Source organism: Equus quagga, chromosome 19, assembly GCF_021613505.1.
Source record: "Equus quagga isolate Etosha38 chromosome 19, UCLA_HA_Equagga_1.0, whole genome shotgun sequence".
Lineage (NCBI taxonomy): Eukaryota > Metazoa > Chordata > Mammalia > Perissodactyla > Equidae > Equus > Equus quagga.
Window position 1 is genome coordinate 6,810,118 of NC_060285.1, and position 15,043 is coordinate 6,825,160.

At 55.4% G+C, this 15,043-nt stretch overlaps 1 protein-coding gene across 3 annotated transcripts in view; it reads left to right on the top strand.

Moving 5' to 3' along the window:
* Positions 1–13,730, top strand: part of TTLL1 (TTL family tubulin polyglutamylase complex subunit L1) — a 30,483-nt gene extending 16,753 nt beyond the window's left edge. For 2 of the 3 annotated variants that reach the window (XM_046645924.1, XM_046645926.1), the window contains exons 8-12: positions 209–317; positions 3,878–4,093; positions 7,025–7,111; positions 9,036–9,199; positions 13,442–13,730. In XM_046645924.1, coding sequence (XP_046501880.1) covers positions 209–317; positions 3,878–4,093; positions 7,025–7,111; positions 9,036–9,199; positions 13,442–13,571 — 706 coding nt within the window. In that variant the 3' untranslated portion in view covers positions 13,572–13,730. The remainder of the gene's footprint in view (positions 1–208; positions 318–3,877; positions 4,094–7,024; positions 7,112–9,035; positions 9,200–13,441) is intronic. The other variant, XM_046645927.1, reaches the window with a different exon arrangement.
* The last annotated feature ends 1,313 nt before the right edge of the window (positions 13,731–15,043 follow it).

Here is a 15,043-nt window from a genome sequence, read left to right on the forward strand (position 1 = left end):
AAACCGCTGAGTCGTATACTTTAGGGGGGTGAGTTATGTGGCATCTGAATGTTATCTTAATAAAGCTATTATTAAAAAATCCATTAAAAAAGTTAAAAAGCAGCTCTTTTAAAAGTTTAAAACAAAAAAAGCAGCTCTTTTTCGAGAACCAGGTGCTGGACGTTTGTGCTTCTCCCCCGGGTGTGACGGCGTCTGAATCCCCACCCAGGTACAAGCTCGGCTTCTGCCGCTTCTGCACCGTCAAGTACACGCCAAGCACCAGCGAGCTGGACAACATGTTCGTCCACCTCACCAACGTCGCCATCCAGAAACACGGGGTGAGCGTCTCCTCTCGCTGGAGCCTGAGGTCGGGGGCTGATCTTGCGGGTTTCTTTCGTGTTCTGTCTTTGCAGAGGGCAGGGTGGGTACGGGAGTGACAGTAAAGATACTCTGGCCCTGATGAGGAGTGGGGGCTCTAGTACCGGGTGTGGTGTCCTGGGGTGGAGGTAGGGGTGTGGGTGGGGCATGTGGACAAAGAAAGCCCCACGTTCAAGTCCTGCCTTTCTAGTTCTGTGGCCTTGGGCAAGTTACTTTGACTCTCAGAGCCTCAGTTTCTCCATTTGTAGAAGGAGATAATATTGTGACCATATAGGGTTGTTGGGAGGACTACACGAGAGGACTCATGCTTAGTCATTCATTCGCTCAACAGACCCTCACTGAGTCCCTGCTTTGGTTGCTCCCGTGCTAAGTGCTGGGGCTGCATGATGGGCAAAGACTACCTTGGTCCCTGCGCTCGTGGGGCCTGGAGACTATGGGGGGAAGACGCTCATCAAATAATCACACTGATGATTTGTATGAGTGTGTGTAATTGCAAACTGAGATGTGTGCTGTGCAGGTAGGAATGCACATCTGGAAGAGCGTGGGATGATGGAGGGGGTCCCCTGGTCCAGGTGGTGGCAGAAGGCTTCTGTGCAGAAGTGGTACTTGAGCAGAGACCTGAAGTATGAACGGGGTTACCCAGGTGGAGGTGGGAAGGAGCGTTCTAGCGGAGAGTATGGCTGGTGCCACGGCCCTGTGGCAGGAAGGAGCATTGCAGGAGGTGGAAGAAGGTCAGGGTGGCTGGAGCCCCTAGAGCGAGGGTGGTGGAGTGAGAGGTGCCTGGAGAGGCTAGCGAGGGCCAGTCCACGGGACATTTGTTGGTTCTGTGCAGGCTTTGGGGCTTTGATCTAATCCTAACTAGACAAGTTCCGAAGGTCTCATTTCTTTATGAAAGACTCTTCTATTTGGGTCTTGGTTGAATGGAGGCCTTGAGTACCATGGTCTTTGTAATAATTTGAGTAGAGAGTAAATATTGATAGAAAACAAGCTTTTCTGAGTAACCTACTGAAGGGTTTGGTCAGACCAGCCTGGACTCAGCCTCTCATCCATCACGTACCCTCTCTGTGACTTCAGCAAGTCACCCGGCCTCCCTGGCCCTCCTCGTCTGCAAAGGGGAGCACTGGTGTTTACCTTGCTGGTCATGAGATGACAGTGGCTGCCATTTACTGAGGGCCACAGCTGTCTTCTGTGTGAGGCCAACCCCGGTTCACCTGCCATTCAGGTTTTCCTGAGAGGAAACTGAGAGAGCATCATTGTCACATTTAAGGTTAGAGGAGAAAGGATGACCCACCCCAGACTTTATTCATAAGAATCGGGAAAGTGATCCTTTAGGTTACGCAGCACGAAAATTGCCAGCTGTTTAGAGAAAGCTGAGTGGTGACGTCAGACCCTTTGTAGCCAAGTGGCATGTTGAGTGAAGTCTCGGCATGGGTGGGAAGTGGCAGTGACAGACCTTGAGTCCACCTGGTGTCCCTGAGGACAGTGCAGAGTACGTTAGCCTGCCAAGACCCTTTGACCTGGGCCGCCAGACTGACCTTGGGAGGGTTCCGTCTGATGGGGCTTCTCAGGCCACCAGTCAGCTGGGTCTGTTTCCATCAGTAAGGAACAGAAGCCGTTTTCTAGAAATCCACCGAAGGAGCGAGCAAAAGGAGGCAGTTAAGCTTGCTGTCTCCATGTTGCGGTAGAAGAGGCAGGACTGTCCTCATTGGTCCTACTTGTAACTGCTTCTCCGTTTGCTGTGAGAAGGGGCTTACTCTGAGAAACCGAAGTTTGAACCGTGAGTGAAAGAAAGCTTCACGTGCCTCTAATTGAGAACTGCGGAAAGAGCAGGAGTCGTGTTGAAGCCTGAAATGCTGTGGAGCAGCTGACGGCTGTGGGTGCGGCCTGGGCCTGGTGGAGCACCGCCCCGCGCCCGGGGGCAGAGCCCAGGGGGTGCAGCGCTGCCCTGCCCTCGGGAACCTCAGAGGCAGCAGGGGAGGCAACAGCAGAGGACTCGGTCCTGCAGTGGGGGTGCAGCAGGGGTTGGGCGCGGCCCAGGAGGCAGGGCGGGTCCTGACTGCCGAGGGTTTCCCGGCAGCAGAGGAGACGGCTTCAGCGGGCAGAGAAAGGGGTGGAAGGAGCAGGCTGCATCCCACAATGGGCGATGTTTGCAGACTGATTTGATAGAAAGTTTTGAAATAAATCTGATAAAATAATGTTCCACAGGCTGCACAGCAGGAGATGTTTACTTGCTTTTTATACCTAAGACGGTGCGTAAGATGGTGTTTGGCCTTGGTGTATACTTTTTGTAAGTAAACATGAGCTTTTCTTGATAGTAAAGCGCACCTGTGACTGGAAAAAGGAAGGTTTCTGGGGGCAGTTAACCTGGTTTTTCCTGTAACTTCTGATGGTCCTTTGATCAGGGTTATAAACACTGAGTTATTTGAGAGTACATCTGAGGTGAACAAGCTCGAGCACCTCATCTTTTAAGGTATTTAAGTAAAAATTGATGTGTAAAAGGAATTTGTCTCTGACCTTGAAAAGGTATTTTTTAAAAATATGGTTCATTTCTCTGTTTTTATATGAAATCAGTCAGCTTTGAGTCAGTGGTGTGTGTTTGCTATTAGGCTGGTTCGTTTTAGTTCACAGTTCTCAACTTTCTACTTAGAAAATGGAATCCCAGTCCCGTAACATTCTCATACACCTCAGCATCTTCCGGCTTCTTGCCTCCAGAAGAGGCAGTGAGTGGAGGATTAATGTTCAAGGACAGAGAGGTAGAAAGAGCAGTGCACTGGTGTCACAAAACCTGGGCTCGGGTCCCAGCTCCAGCACAGCTGGGATGGAAGATGGGCAAGTGACGTGACCCCCCCCCCCCCCCCGCCCCCACCGCCACCGAGCCTACATCTTCTTACCTGAGGCTGGGACGTGGACCCGAGGCTGGGACGGTATGAGGGGGGTCACGTGCCTGGCACAGGGTCTCAGCTTGGCTTCTCTAGGAAGCAGACTCGGAGGCAGAGATGAGTGTGCAGGTTTATGGGGGCTCCATGCTAGGAGCACACGGGGAGGGGGATGCAGCTATGGCAGAGGCCCCAGGCGACACCAGGGCCCTCTGGAGCTGGGTGGCCCTGCAGAGCCATCAGATGGAGGCAGGGGCTGATAGCCTGACATCAACCTGTCACAGGCTGTGGGCTGCCTGGGGAGGGTGCAGCCTTGGAACAGGCGGCTCCCTTTAGTCAAGGGCAGCTCCCTGAGGAGTCTTAGTTGGAAGAATGAGTGCCTGGGTCTTGAAGGAGCTCTGGGTGGCGCTCCCCAGCAGGCGCTGCAGAGTATGAATTATTAATTGTGAGAATCCGACAGAGCTGAGTATTTGAAAAACATGTACGTGTAGGAGGCCCAACCTCCCTGGGGCAGGGGCCTGTCTGCGTTGTTGCTGGGGGCCAGCCCCACAGGAGAGGCACGCGGGAAATGTTCAAGCATGAAGGGCAAGCGCTGGATTCCTCAGGGTGCATTGCCTGGGCCCCCGCCCCCTTTCCATTCCCAGGAGGACTACAACCACATCCATGGGGGCAAGTGGACAGTGAACAACCTGCGGCTCTACCTGGAGAGCACCCGTGGCAAGGAGGTGACCAGCAAGCTGTTCGACGAGATCCACTGGATCATCGTGCAGTCGCTGAAGGCCGTGGCGGTGAGTTCCAGCAGCGCGAGGGGAGAGGGCCGGGAGCCTGGAGCTGAGAGCGAAGCAGAAAGCACAAAGCCTGTGAGTGTTTGGGAGTTGGGGGTGCTTGTTGCTCTTTTGCTAAAAATACCTGTTTTCACGGTCTCACCTCCTCCGTGTCTGCCAGAGGCCGAGGCAGTTTCAGGAGAGAGGGCCCGGCTTCTAGCCAGGTGCTGCCCAGGGTCGCCGGGAGCTGGGCCCGCTGCGGAGAGGCAGAGCCCTCTTGACGTCCTCGCCTGCTCTTCTGTGCCCTTGACTCGATGATGCACGTTTTGGCGTGAGCTGCCGTTTTGCAGATGGACGCTCAGCTGCCCCCTTGTCTGTGGACAGTAGGGGCTGCACAGATCCTCCCCTCCTTTTAGCCCTAGTCTCAGCTCTGTTGCCGGGCTGTAGTTTTGTCTGGTGTGTCTTACTGTTCCGAGGCAGGTGTGCATCTGTTCTCGAGGTAAAGGAAAGGCATCAGCCCTTGGGCACCAGCGTGCGGGCGCCTTCTCAGTGCTTCCTTGAGTGTTCGCCACCCAATGACTCAAGCGAAACGGAGGCTCAGGCCCTGGGGAGAGGACGTGGAGGGGCAGGCGTCAGGCCCAGGCCTGCTGAGGGGGCTCCTAACAGACAGCCCCCGGGCAGGACCTGAGGACACATGGCCTGGGCCCAGACAGTCAGTGACACGTCCCCGTGGAGTGTGTGTGTGTGTGTGTTGGGGGGGGGGGGGGGTGCTTCCCATTCTGTTAACAAAGGTGCTTTCTCAAACTTCAAAAACTTAAAGAATCACCACCAAGGCGAAACAAAAAACCAAGGCCGGACTGCCATGGGTGTCCCCCACACTCGGAGCTGAGGGCCATGACAAAAGCTTCACTCCACAGAGTCAGAAACGTGTGATATTGTTGCTCAGGAGTAAGTGTGATGTGGGTTTGGCGGCGTGGAGATGCAAGTGAAAATATTTACATGAAACCCTCTCAGTGGCAGCTAAAGGCCCTCCTCCCAGTTCCACCTTTGGAAACGCCCACTTAAACTGATTCCCCCGTATGTGTGTGGAAAGCTTTGTGGAATCAGCTGTGTAAAGAAAATTACAGACAGAGGGAGGTGCCACTTCTGGCGGCGTGTTGACTTTCCTGTGTCTCGAGTTGAGGCTCTTCCCCTTTCACAGAGTGCCCCGTCAGCTCTGCATGCTTTCATTCCCAGGGAGGATTTGAAGGGAAAAACCCCAGGATCTAGTTAATCCAGTTAACTGGACATACGGCTTAGGGGCTGCGTTTCATGTGTCTGACCCCACAGAGGCCACCTGTGCCTCGATGGCTTGTGGGGGTCTCGGTGGGGAGTGAGCAAGGCGTTCTGGGCTCAGGTGAGATTTCAAGCTGGACCTCGCCATGTGCCGACTGGCGACTTTGCACCAGAGCCTCTACTCTCGGCTTCTCAGCGGCCTCCTCTGTGGCTTGGGGATCTTGATGCCCGTGTCACAGGGTGGTTGTGTGAACATGCTGTGCAGAGGTTAGCTGAAGGTAGGAGAGGTAAATGCCAGCGTCTGTCGACACGTGATCCTGGGCATCTTCATGCCTGGTCGACCCAGCTCTTCCCCCCTTCCTGGCCCGCTTTAGTTTGCCCTGTGTTGGCAGAGCTTTGAGAAATCTTCGGCTATTTAATCAAGAAAAGCTGTGTTCTGGCCCCAGCTCTCGCCTGTCTCACGGCTGGGTCCTCTGGCAGGTGCCTCTGAACATCTGTCTCCTCCTGGACCTCAGCCTCCGGGGCTGAGAAGCTGCTGGATTTCTAGGGCTCCGAGGGTATTGGGAGCAGAAATTTATTTATTTAGTTTTTATTCACTTAGCAAATATTCAGGCACCCTGTTTCTACCAGGCCTTCCGAGAATCTAGGGGAGAGGCGGGCAGGGGAGCAGGTGCCTGCAGCCACGCGTGGGGTGGGCTGGAGCGGGACGGGAGGGTGCTCCACGTGGGAGGGCCCGGGCCCAGAACACGGGGCAGGATGGGGGAGCAGGGAGCCAGAGGGCTGGGGCCGGTGGAGTTTGGGGTGACAGAATGGTTAGCAACCTCCTGAGCAGCAGAGGCTTCCTGGGAGAGTGTCATGTGTGCGCTGGCTGGGGTTGGGACACCAGGCTTTTAGTGAGAGTGCGATTCCATAAACCACGTGATGAAACAGCTCCCCAACCCCGGTCTGGTTTCCCCCCTCAGGGAGTGAGAGGGCTGGACTGGGCCAGCTCCCCTTAGGAGTTTCCAGCTCTACATCCAGTGTTTTAAGTAGAGTCCGCATGCCGCTGGCACATAAGAACGCCTCACTCTCGTGTCTGTGTTGTCCCTCACTGTGGGGTGCACAAGAATCCTGGGAGCATTGGAACTGCTGCTTGCTGGGCCTCTCCCGCAGGTTTTAATCAGGCAGCCTGGGTAGGCCCGGGAATCTGCATTGTAAGCAAGTGGCTGGGGGGTTTATGCACTTAGAGAACAGTTTATGAAATGGAATTGAAAATTTAAAAGAAAATACAAAAATTTTATGTAAAGGGATTGACTCTGTCACAGAGAACAGAGGTTCATAATCTGGCAGCCCACGTGCCAAGGGCCTGAGAAGGGACCAGCAGCCTGGCGGACGGGTGTGCGTTTATGATGAGGCTGCACAGCCCCTCACCTCCAGGTCCCAGGCTGGGGGCTGGACTCTGTCCACCCGAGGACAGTCCCGTGCTGATGAAGACATTCACGGCTGGTCATCCAGCCCCTGATGCATGAGGGCTGGAGACCCAGTGGCGCTTCATCAGTGCCCTTTCCAGGACCGAGGAGCTTCCCCTGAGCCCTGGAAGAGGCACAGAGGAAGGAAGGGAGGAAGTGTTGGGCTGGAGGTTGGCAGCCACTGGTCCTAAAAGCGAGATGCAGCCCGTCCCAACCGTGAGGGGGTCCCGCTGCTATAACATCCTGTGTGTCAGAGACGTTGGTCTCGGCTGGGCTGCATGACTGCGGGTCCCTCTCTCCGCAGCCGGTGATGAACAACGACAAGCACTGCTTCGAGTGCTACGGCTACGACATCATCATAGACGACAAGCTGAAGCCCTGGCTGATTGAGGTAACGTCCCCACCGCCCTCCCGCTGCCCCGCCCTGCTGCCGCTCCGCAGGCCCCCTGTCCTCTGGCCGGGTGGCAGGGCTGGGGCAGAGGAGTTTCTGAAATGTGACCCGGACAGACGTTCAGGTTTAACAGTTGGCTGATGGTTCAAAAATGAGCACCCTCCCCGTCTCTCACCTCTGGTGAGCCCAGCCCCCAGAGCAGGAGCCGTCTCCCTCTCCCACGGAGGATGCCCCAGGGCTCCAGGGTGCTTCCGGCGAGTCTGTGCCCCAGAGCCCCTGCCCTGCTCTCCTGGGGGACATTGTTCCCACTCAGGAAAGGGCTCACAGACCCAGAACCCCTTGGGAAGCGGTGGCACACTGTCCAGAGATAAGGGACGTTATCTTCTTTGGATGAAGGTAGAGTTTGGAAGTGGATTCATCTACCTGTTTCAAGGCATAGACGGAATGTAGTGGTGGCTGTTCTAGAAACAGCCAGGTGTCCTTTCCTGGTGACAAGCCACATGACACTGCCTCAGTGACAGTGGGCACCGGCACACCCGTCTGAGACCCGGCCGCGGAGCCCCCCGTAGGGGTCGCGCTGCCTTGCTCTGCAGCCAGGAGGAGAACTCAGGCTCTGTGGGGCCACAGGCTGGCTGTGGGGATGAAGGCCGGTTTGGCCGGTTCGCCTCCCTGCGTGTGCCTCTGAGCATCGTCTTCTGACCACGCTCACGCAGAGGTGCACGGCTCGGGCTCTTTAGCTTGGTCCCAGTTCAAGAAGGGAAAGCTGGGTCTCAAGAGCAGCTCGTAGTGAGAGGTCCCTTGTACAGAAGGTCACTGGGAACCCCTTCAGGAAACTCTGGGGAGCCAGCTTGTCAGAGAGCGAGCTGTGCTCTGTCACAGTGTTTTCCAGGTTACTGACGTGTCGTCCTGCCGGAGGTGTGGGTGCAGGGCGTAGGCAGGTACACATATAGAGGGCGACCCACAGATGGCTATAGAAGATTCTTGTTTTCTTTTCTTCCATCTTAAAGAGAGTGATTTGAATGGAAGCCAAGCTTTCCTTGGTGAGCTAGGGCCTTAATTGTGAGCAATGGTTCTCACGTCGTAACAGATCTTATTTTAGCAGATTCGTGATAGGAATTTCGGTGTCATGATATACTGCACTGGTAATTTCAAGGGCACCTGAGGTCCTCACAGCCCTGTCACCGTTCACATTAGAGACCCTGCTGGCAGCACACAGCCTGGCTGTTTGGGAGAAAGCTGGGCGGTGTGCACACTGGCTGCCTGCTCTCCCACGGCCTAGAGAACGGCTCAGCACAGTCCGTCACCGGTGCCCGAAACAGAGAAAACAGGAGCTGCCCTGGGGCCTGCGGGGCTCTCCACAGGGTACATGTCTACGTTTTAACATGTGGATTTGGGTGACATCACTCAGCTCCTCTGGGGCCTTAGGAGACTAACTTCCCACTTATTGGATGGGTTCCTCAGTTGGGTCAGAATATTGCTTTCTTGGTGAGGTATTACTGTCTTGGCCAAAAAGGGGCCCATTACCTTTTCCTTCAGCCCCACGGTGCTGCCAGGTCAGGGGCATTTGGTTCCCTGATTCCAGCAAAGCTCTGGGCAGCTTGTGGTCCTTAGGACAGAGCTGCTCACCCAGGTGGACACTGAAATTATGTTTGTGATGTACATTGACCTGGGATTATTGTTTGTGTGATGACTGATTGGAGATCCTAATCCTAATCCTGTCTTTAAATATTGTTTATATTTCATCTAAGAGCTCATAAATGTAGATCACACAATGCTTGCTGAAGGTATTGAATATTAACGAACAGTTTGAATTGACAGCTCCACCCAGAGTACGTGGGAGGCAGCATTTTCTCCCGCAGTGCATGTTTTCCCTCCAACGGAATACGTGTCCCAAGTGAAGGATGTGGTTTCTTTCCTCTCATAGGTTAATGCGTCCCCATCTCTCACCTCCAGCACCGCCAACGATCGGATCCTCAAGTACAACCTGATTAACGACACCCTCAATATTGCAGTCCCCAATGGTGAAATTCCAGACTGTAAATGGAACAAGTCACCCCCAAAGGAAGTTCTTGGCAATTATGAAATTCTGTAAGTGTGTGTGTGGCTGTGCTGTTGTCCTTGTGTGTTTCAGATTGGGGGTACCAAGGCCCAACGTGGATTTTTCTGGCTGTATGCGGACTCTCCTTATTTGAGCAGAGTATTTCATTTATTCATGATGTTATGGGACAGATTGTGTTGCAGCAGGAAAGCGTTTGGGCGCTAAACCAGGCCTTTGTCTCGTCTTCTGCTATGTTAATGTAAATGTTAGGAAGCACTCTCTCTGCGCCAGGCCCAGGCGAAGGCGCAGCAGGAGAGGCACATGACTTCTCTTCACCCACACTGCCTGCTTCTGTAAAAGTAAAGATGTGCGTTTCATTTAACAGTTTAAAAAAACAAAGGGCAGAGTAGTGAACTTCGCACACACAGATCCCAGGCTCACAGCTGCAGGTGCTGCTGGCCTGGGGACTGGAGCTTCAGAGCCCACACTTGGCCTCCTCACCTGCCTCTGCTGTGTGCGGTGTTGATGCACGGGGAGGGTGGGAGGTGAATTCCCAAGGGAAGCGTGCACCGCCTCCAGGCAGCACTCGGGGCCTCCAAGGGCCTTGGCTGTGAACTTCAAGTGCCACCAGCCAGCATGGTTGATTGTTTTCTCCAGCCACGTCCAGCTGCGCGGGCTGGGCACAGAGTAGGCAGAGGGGTGGAAGTGACTGGGGCTGGGGGCTGCCAGGCAGGGAGGAAGGCAAGAGAGAAGGGCGGGGAGGGAGAGAGAGGGCAGAGGCGACTGCAGGTCCCAGCCGGCGAGGGTTGTTGGGGTCGGGTACTAGGGAACGAGCGGGGAAGAGAAGGGCAGAGGCCAGAGTGAGGTTTGCGCTCGAGGCGACACAGGGGTGCGGTCCCTGAACATGACACAGCCAGCTGCTGTGGGAATGGGGCTGAGCTGGGGTGGAGGCCAAGGTCATTGGGGCATATAGGGCAATAGGTCAGGGAATTGGGGGTCTCGTCTGTTTGGTCATCGCTGTTACTGGCAACAGTGAGCCAGGAGCCTGAGTCTTAAGGAATTAGGGGCAGTGACCTGAGGATTAGAGGTGGCCTACAAGGCAGGGTAAGCGTGGTGGATTCTGCTGACCTGGGCTGGGCAAGAGCTGAGAGGTTTTGGAGAGAGGCCCCTCCAGGCCTAGGGGCACGATGGGTGGAGAGAAAACAGCCCACTCGAGGGGCTGCCGGGGAAGCAGCGTCTTCAGGGAGAGACGGGTTTCAGAGCAGGAGAGTGACGATGTGGGGGACGTGGGCAGTGCTGACAGCGGACGGAGAGTTCCGAGTGTGCAGAGGAAGTCTGGGGGCAGGGTCAGATGGGGGCATGTCCAGAGCCTCTCGGGGTTGGCAGTATGGGAGGTGCAGGGTGACATGAGGGTGACGGATGTCACCTATGATGAAGGACCTCATGGGCTCAGTCCTGATGGCCCATCATATGGATGGGCTGTGTGTGGAGGAGGGCTGGGGGGCTCTGTGGAGAGGGAGTCCTGCCAGGAGCATGAGTGTCCTGGGGGGCTCTTCATCCAGCGAGGGTGGCAGGGAGGCTGGACTGCTAGGACTGCGTGGGGCCCTTTGCCCATCAGCCAGGGCCTCCTTGAGGGAACGGGGCAGACACTCCATTTCCAGTTCAAGATGCAGAGGTCAGAAGCCTCACAACGTTCAGTTGAAGAGACACAAAGGTGACTCCCATGCCCCAAATCCACTCGGCCACCCTCTCCCCACTCCTGTAAGTGAGGAGGGCTCCAGTGCCGAGCTGAGAGTTGCTGAGTGCTTCCTTTTAAACCTTGCTCCTGGGGTGCCGGCTCGTGGCCGAGGGGTTAGGTTCGCACGCTACGCTTTGGTGGCCCAGGGTTTTGCCGGTTCGGATCCTGGGCGCAGACATGGCACTGCTCGTCAGCCGTGCTGAGGTGGCGTCCCGCATAGCAGAGCCAGAAGGATCTACAACCAGAATATACAACTGTGTACTGGGGGGCTTTGGGGAGAAGAAGTAAAAAAAAGATTGGCAACAGATGTTATCTCAGGTGCCAATCTTAAAAAAAAAAAACCCTCTCTCCCCCAGTGCTTCCAGTTACCTCACAGTCAGGAGGCCCGTTTTGGCTTCCAGCTGTGGCCTCTGGCAGCAGTGGGTCGTGGCGCGCTGCCCTGTCCCTCTGCGTGCTGGGCACTCAGTGTGCCGCTGAGCGCCCACCGCAGCCCCTCGGTGCACGGCAGAAAGCCGGGGTGCGAGTTAACTTGCCCAAGATCACGCTGCTGGCACTGGACCCCAGATATAGGTGCTCTTGCTGCTGCCCGAGCTGGCCTCGGACCCACAGGTCTAGCTCTCTGTGCCTGCCCCCCAGGGCCCAGCTCTGAAGGTGCTGGCTGTACGTGTACAGCCTTCCAAAGAGTCCTGTTCCGAACCCTGACGGCCCTGGATTCTGCCTGTCAGATCCCGGGAGAAAAGCCTGCTGGACTCCGAAGGGCCCTGAGAAGAGCTGTCCTGTCTCTGGTTCGCCTCCACGTTAGCTCCATCAGTGGCCAGACCGTCCCTGGGAACAGCCCATCCCAATGCCACCCGCTTGCCAAATGCTCATTTCTGTCTGTTGTGTTTTTAAGCTGCACAGACCAGCACGAATGCTCAGTCAACCTGTATGTGGTTCTTCCCTCCACTCATTCAGCAGATTCTTACTCACAGCCACCCCCCAAGCGAGGTGCTGGCAGCAGCTGTGAACCTGAGGGGGGAGTTGCCCCAGCCCTTCCGTCATCGATGCAGACACGCGACAGGCAGTGGAGTGATGACATGTGCATGGGGAGTCTGGGGGCTCTGGCAGTCCCTGGGGGAGGGGAGGGATGGGGGGCTTCCTGGGAGGACCCCCCCACAGGCAGAACCTGCAGTGTCCCTGAGGAGTCTTCCGTCCGGCGTCGCGTCTCCTTAGGGAGATGTGTTGTCGCCTTAACATGCCCTCCTCCTCCTTCCCCCATCCCGCCCCCCCCCCCGCCCCTGCGGAGGGAAGCCCTGTAGTGTCTGCCACATGGTGACAGCCAGCCGGCCGGCTCCTCCCTCCCCTTGCCTTTCAGTCCCCTGTCTGCCACCAGAAGCACAAGGCAGAGAATATGTTCTTCAGCCTCCAAAGTTTCTAACCCATGCCACACTCAACCCGCAGATTCCGATTCTGGGAATGAGCCTGTAACAGAAACAGACGCCCTTTCCCAGAAGTCGGCAAAGTTCAGCTAATGCAACGTGACTGAGCATCTTAGTGCCCGTTGCATCTGATATAAATGTCAGTGTGAGGAGGGTCCTCAATCAGGGCGTGGCCAGCAAGTGACACCTCTGAACGCACTTCAGTAGGAACGGACACACTTTTCGCACTCCTCCCATCTGCAGCGCGCAGAGTTCTGGATTAGGAATCCCAAATCCTGGGTTTTAATCCCTCCTCTGCCACCGCCAGCTGTGTGAGTTTAGGACACTGAGTAAACCTCTCAGATCCAGTTTGCTCAGATCAGAAGGGGTTGGTCGTGATGCCCACTGCTCTGAGTCAGGAGGGTGATGCGAAGTCACTGAGGGTTTGGAGCCTGCGTGGTGCCAGGGCCTGCAACAGGGTGTATGGCATTTCACCACCCTCTTGGGACCTGTAGGAGGGGCCCCACTGCAGTGAGAAAGGCCAGGATGTTCCCAGATGCCATAACCAATCTGTCAGGGTGCCGAGGTTCCAGCCCAGTTCTTGCCGATGCAGAAGCCCAGGCTCTTTCCACACAGGCCTGATGCATAGGTCAGTGGGAGGGGCAGGTGGTCACGGCTGCTGGAGGCTGGCACTGGCCTGCCTTGTGAGTGAGCTGCTGCGCCTCCCCCGGCCTGGCCCCCTCCTGGGCAGGTCACTCAGGCCCCGCTCCCCGTCTGAAATGGGCTTAGTCATACCTGCCCGAAGATGCTGTGTTACTATTTCCAGACATCAGTCCTCTCCCTCAACAGCCTGGTGTCTCATTCGTGTTTCATTTGGGGTCTTAGCCATATTCCATCTGGTGGCTTGCATAAAATGTCAACTCCAGGGCCTGGGGACTGTCCACATAACAATTTAACAAGGTTGTACTCATATGCTCTGTGGCCTGGGATGGTGTTTGGTCGGCTGCCAAGGCCACGTGGTGGGCAGGCAGGCTGGAGGCGTGTGGAGTGGGGGCCAGGCTGCTTCTCTGGGTGACGTGGGGTTTGTCACACCACAGCCCAGTGGCCGTGCTTGGCACTGCTGCTGCAGAATCCTGGGGACGTTGCTCTGTTTCTAGGTACGACGAAGAGCTGGCGCAGGGTGACGGGGCTGACCGAGAGCTGAGAAGTCGTCCTGGCCAGTCGCTAGGACCCAAAGGGGGCCGATCGAGAGACTCGGGAAGAACCGTCCTCACAACCTGGAAGTGACCTCCAGCGAGAGCAGAAGACTCCGCCTGGGCCCCTGCCGAAACCTCTCACGCACCCGGGCCCTTGCTGCAGACCTGTTTTGAAATTTCCCTTTTCTAGAGCTTTTTCCTTTAAGCCCTGTAAATAATAAAGGACTTCTTTGGAAGGTGAAGGAGTCTATTCCTGGGAACAAACTGCTTATTTCTCCTTTACTCACAGACTCAGGATACTCCTGAGACCAGACTGGGGATGTTTCCAAGCAATTCTGGGATCCCCAGCTGGTGCTGGTGTCGTACGAGTCTGACTCTCTTCCTGGAGAGGGCATCAGAGCCCCAGGTTAAGGGCTCAGTCCCGCGAGACTGCCCCCACTCCCACCACTTCAGATGCCAATCACAAGTCCAGCTTGTCCCCTGTGCTTCTGACCTACCTGCTGTGACCCGGGGGTTCCCATGTCCCCTCCTGGACTCCCTCCTTCCTCGGGTTCGATTAATTTGCCGGAGTGGCTCACAGAACTCAGAGAGATGTTTTACTTCCAGATGACCAGTTTATTATAAAAGGATGTAACCCGGGAATAGCCAGACGGAAGAGATGCACAGGGCAGGATGTGGGGTAAGGGCCACAGGGCTTCCCATGCCTGCTCTGGCTGCACCAGCCTCCCAGCACCTCCACAGGTCAGCAACCTGAATTCCTCTCTGAATTCCCTGGATGGGGGATCTCTGTGGAGGCACTGTCACACAGGTGTGATCGATGAAATCATTGGCCATTGGTGACTGAGTCGGCCTCCAGCCCGTCTCCCCTCCCTGGAGGTTGGAGGTGGGGCTGAGGGTCCCAGCCCTCTCATCACGTGCTTGGTTCCCCTGGGAACCAGCCCCCATCCCAGCTATCCTGGAGCTCCAGCCACACCTGTCATTCTTTAGCACAAACTGGCGTGGTTGAAAGGGGGTTGTTATGAGTAACAAAAGACACCCATTTCACCTTAATGCTCTGGAGATATTTCAGGACCTGAGAACAAAACTAAGTATTATATCAAAAAGATGTTCCTGTAGCTCCTAGCAAGGAAATTACAAGGGTTTTAGGAACCAGAAACAGGGCTGAAGACCACATATATCCTATTATAAATCACAATATCACCATCTATTTCATTAGAGCTGAAAGAACTGATTCCACTGACGTATAAACTAGCTCTCGGGACCAGCCTGGTGGTGCAGTGGTTAGGTTTGCATGCTCTGCTTCAGTAGCCTGGGGTTCAGGGGTTCAGATCCTGGACATGGACCTACACACCACTCATCAAGCCGTGCTGTGGTGGCGTCCCACATACAAAGAAAAAAAAATAGAGGAAGATTGGCACAGATGTTTGCTCAGGGACATTCTTCCTCAAGCAAAAAGAGGAAGATTGGCAACAGATGTTAGCTCAGGACCAATCTTCCTCACCAAAAAAGAAAATTATAAAGCTAGCCCTCTTGACAGAAAGTGATAGCTTCAGTGTGTGATTT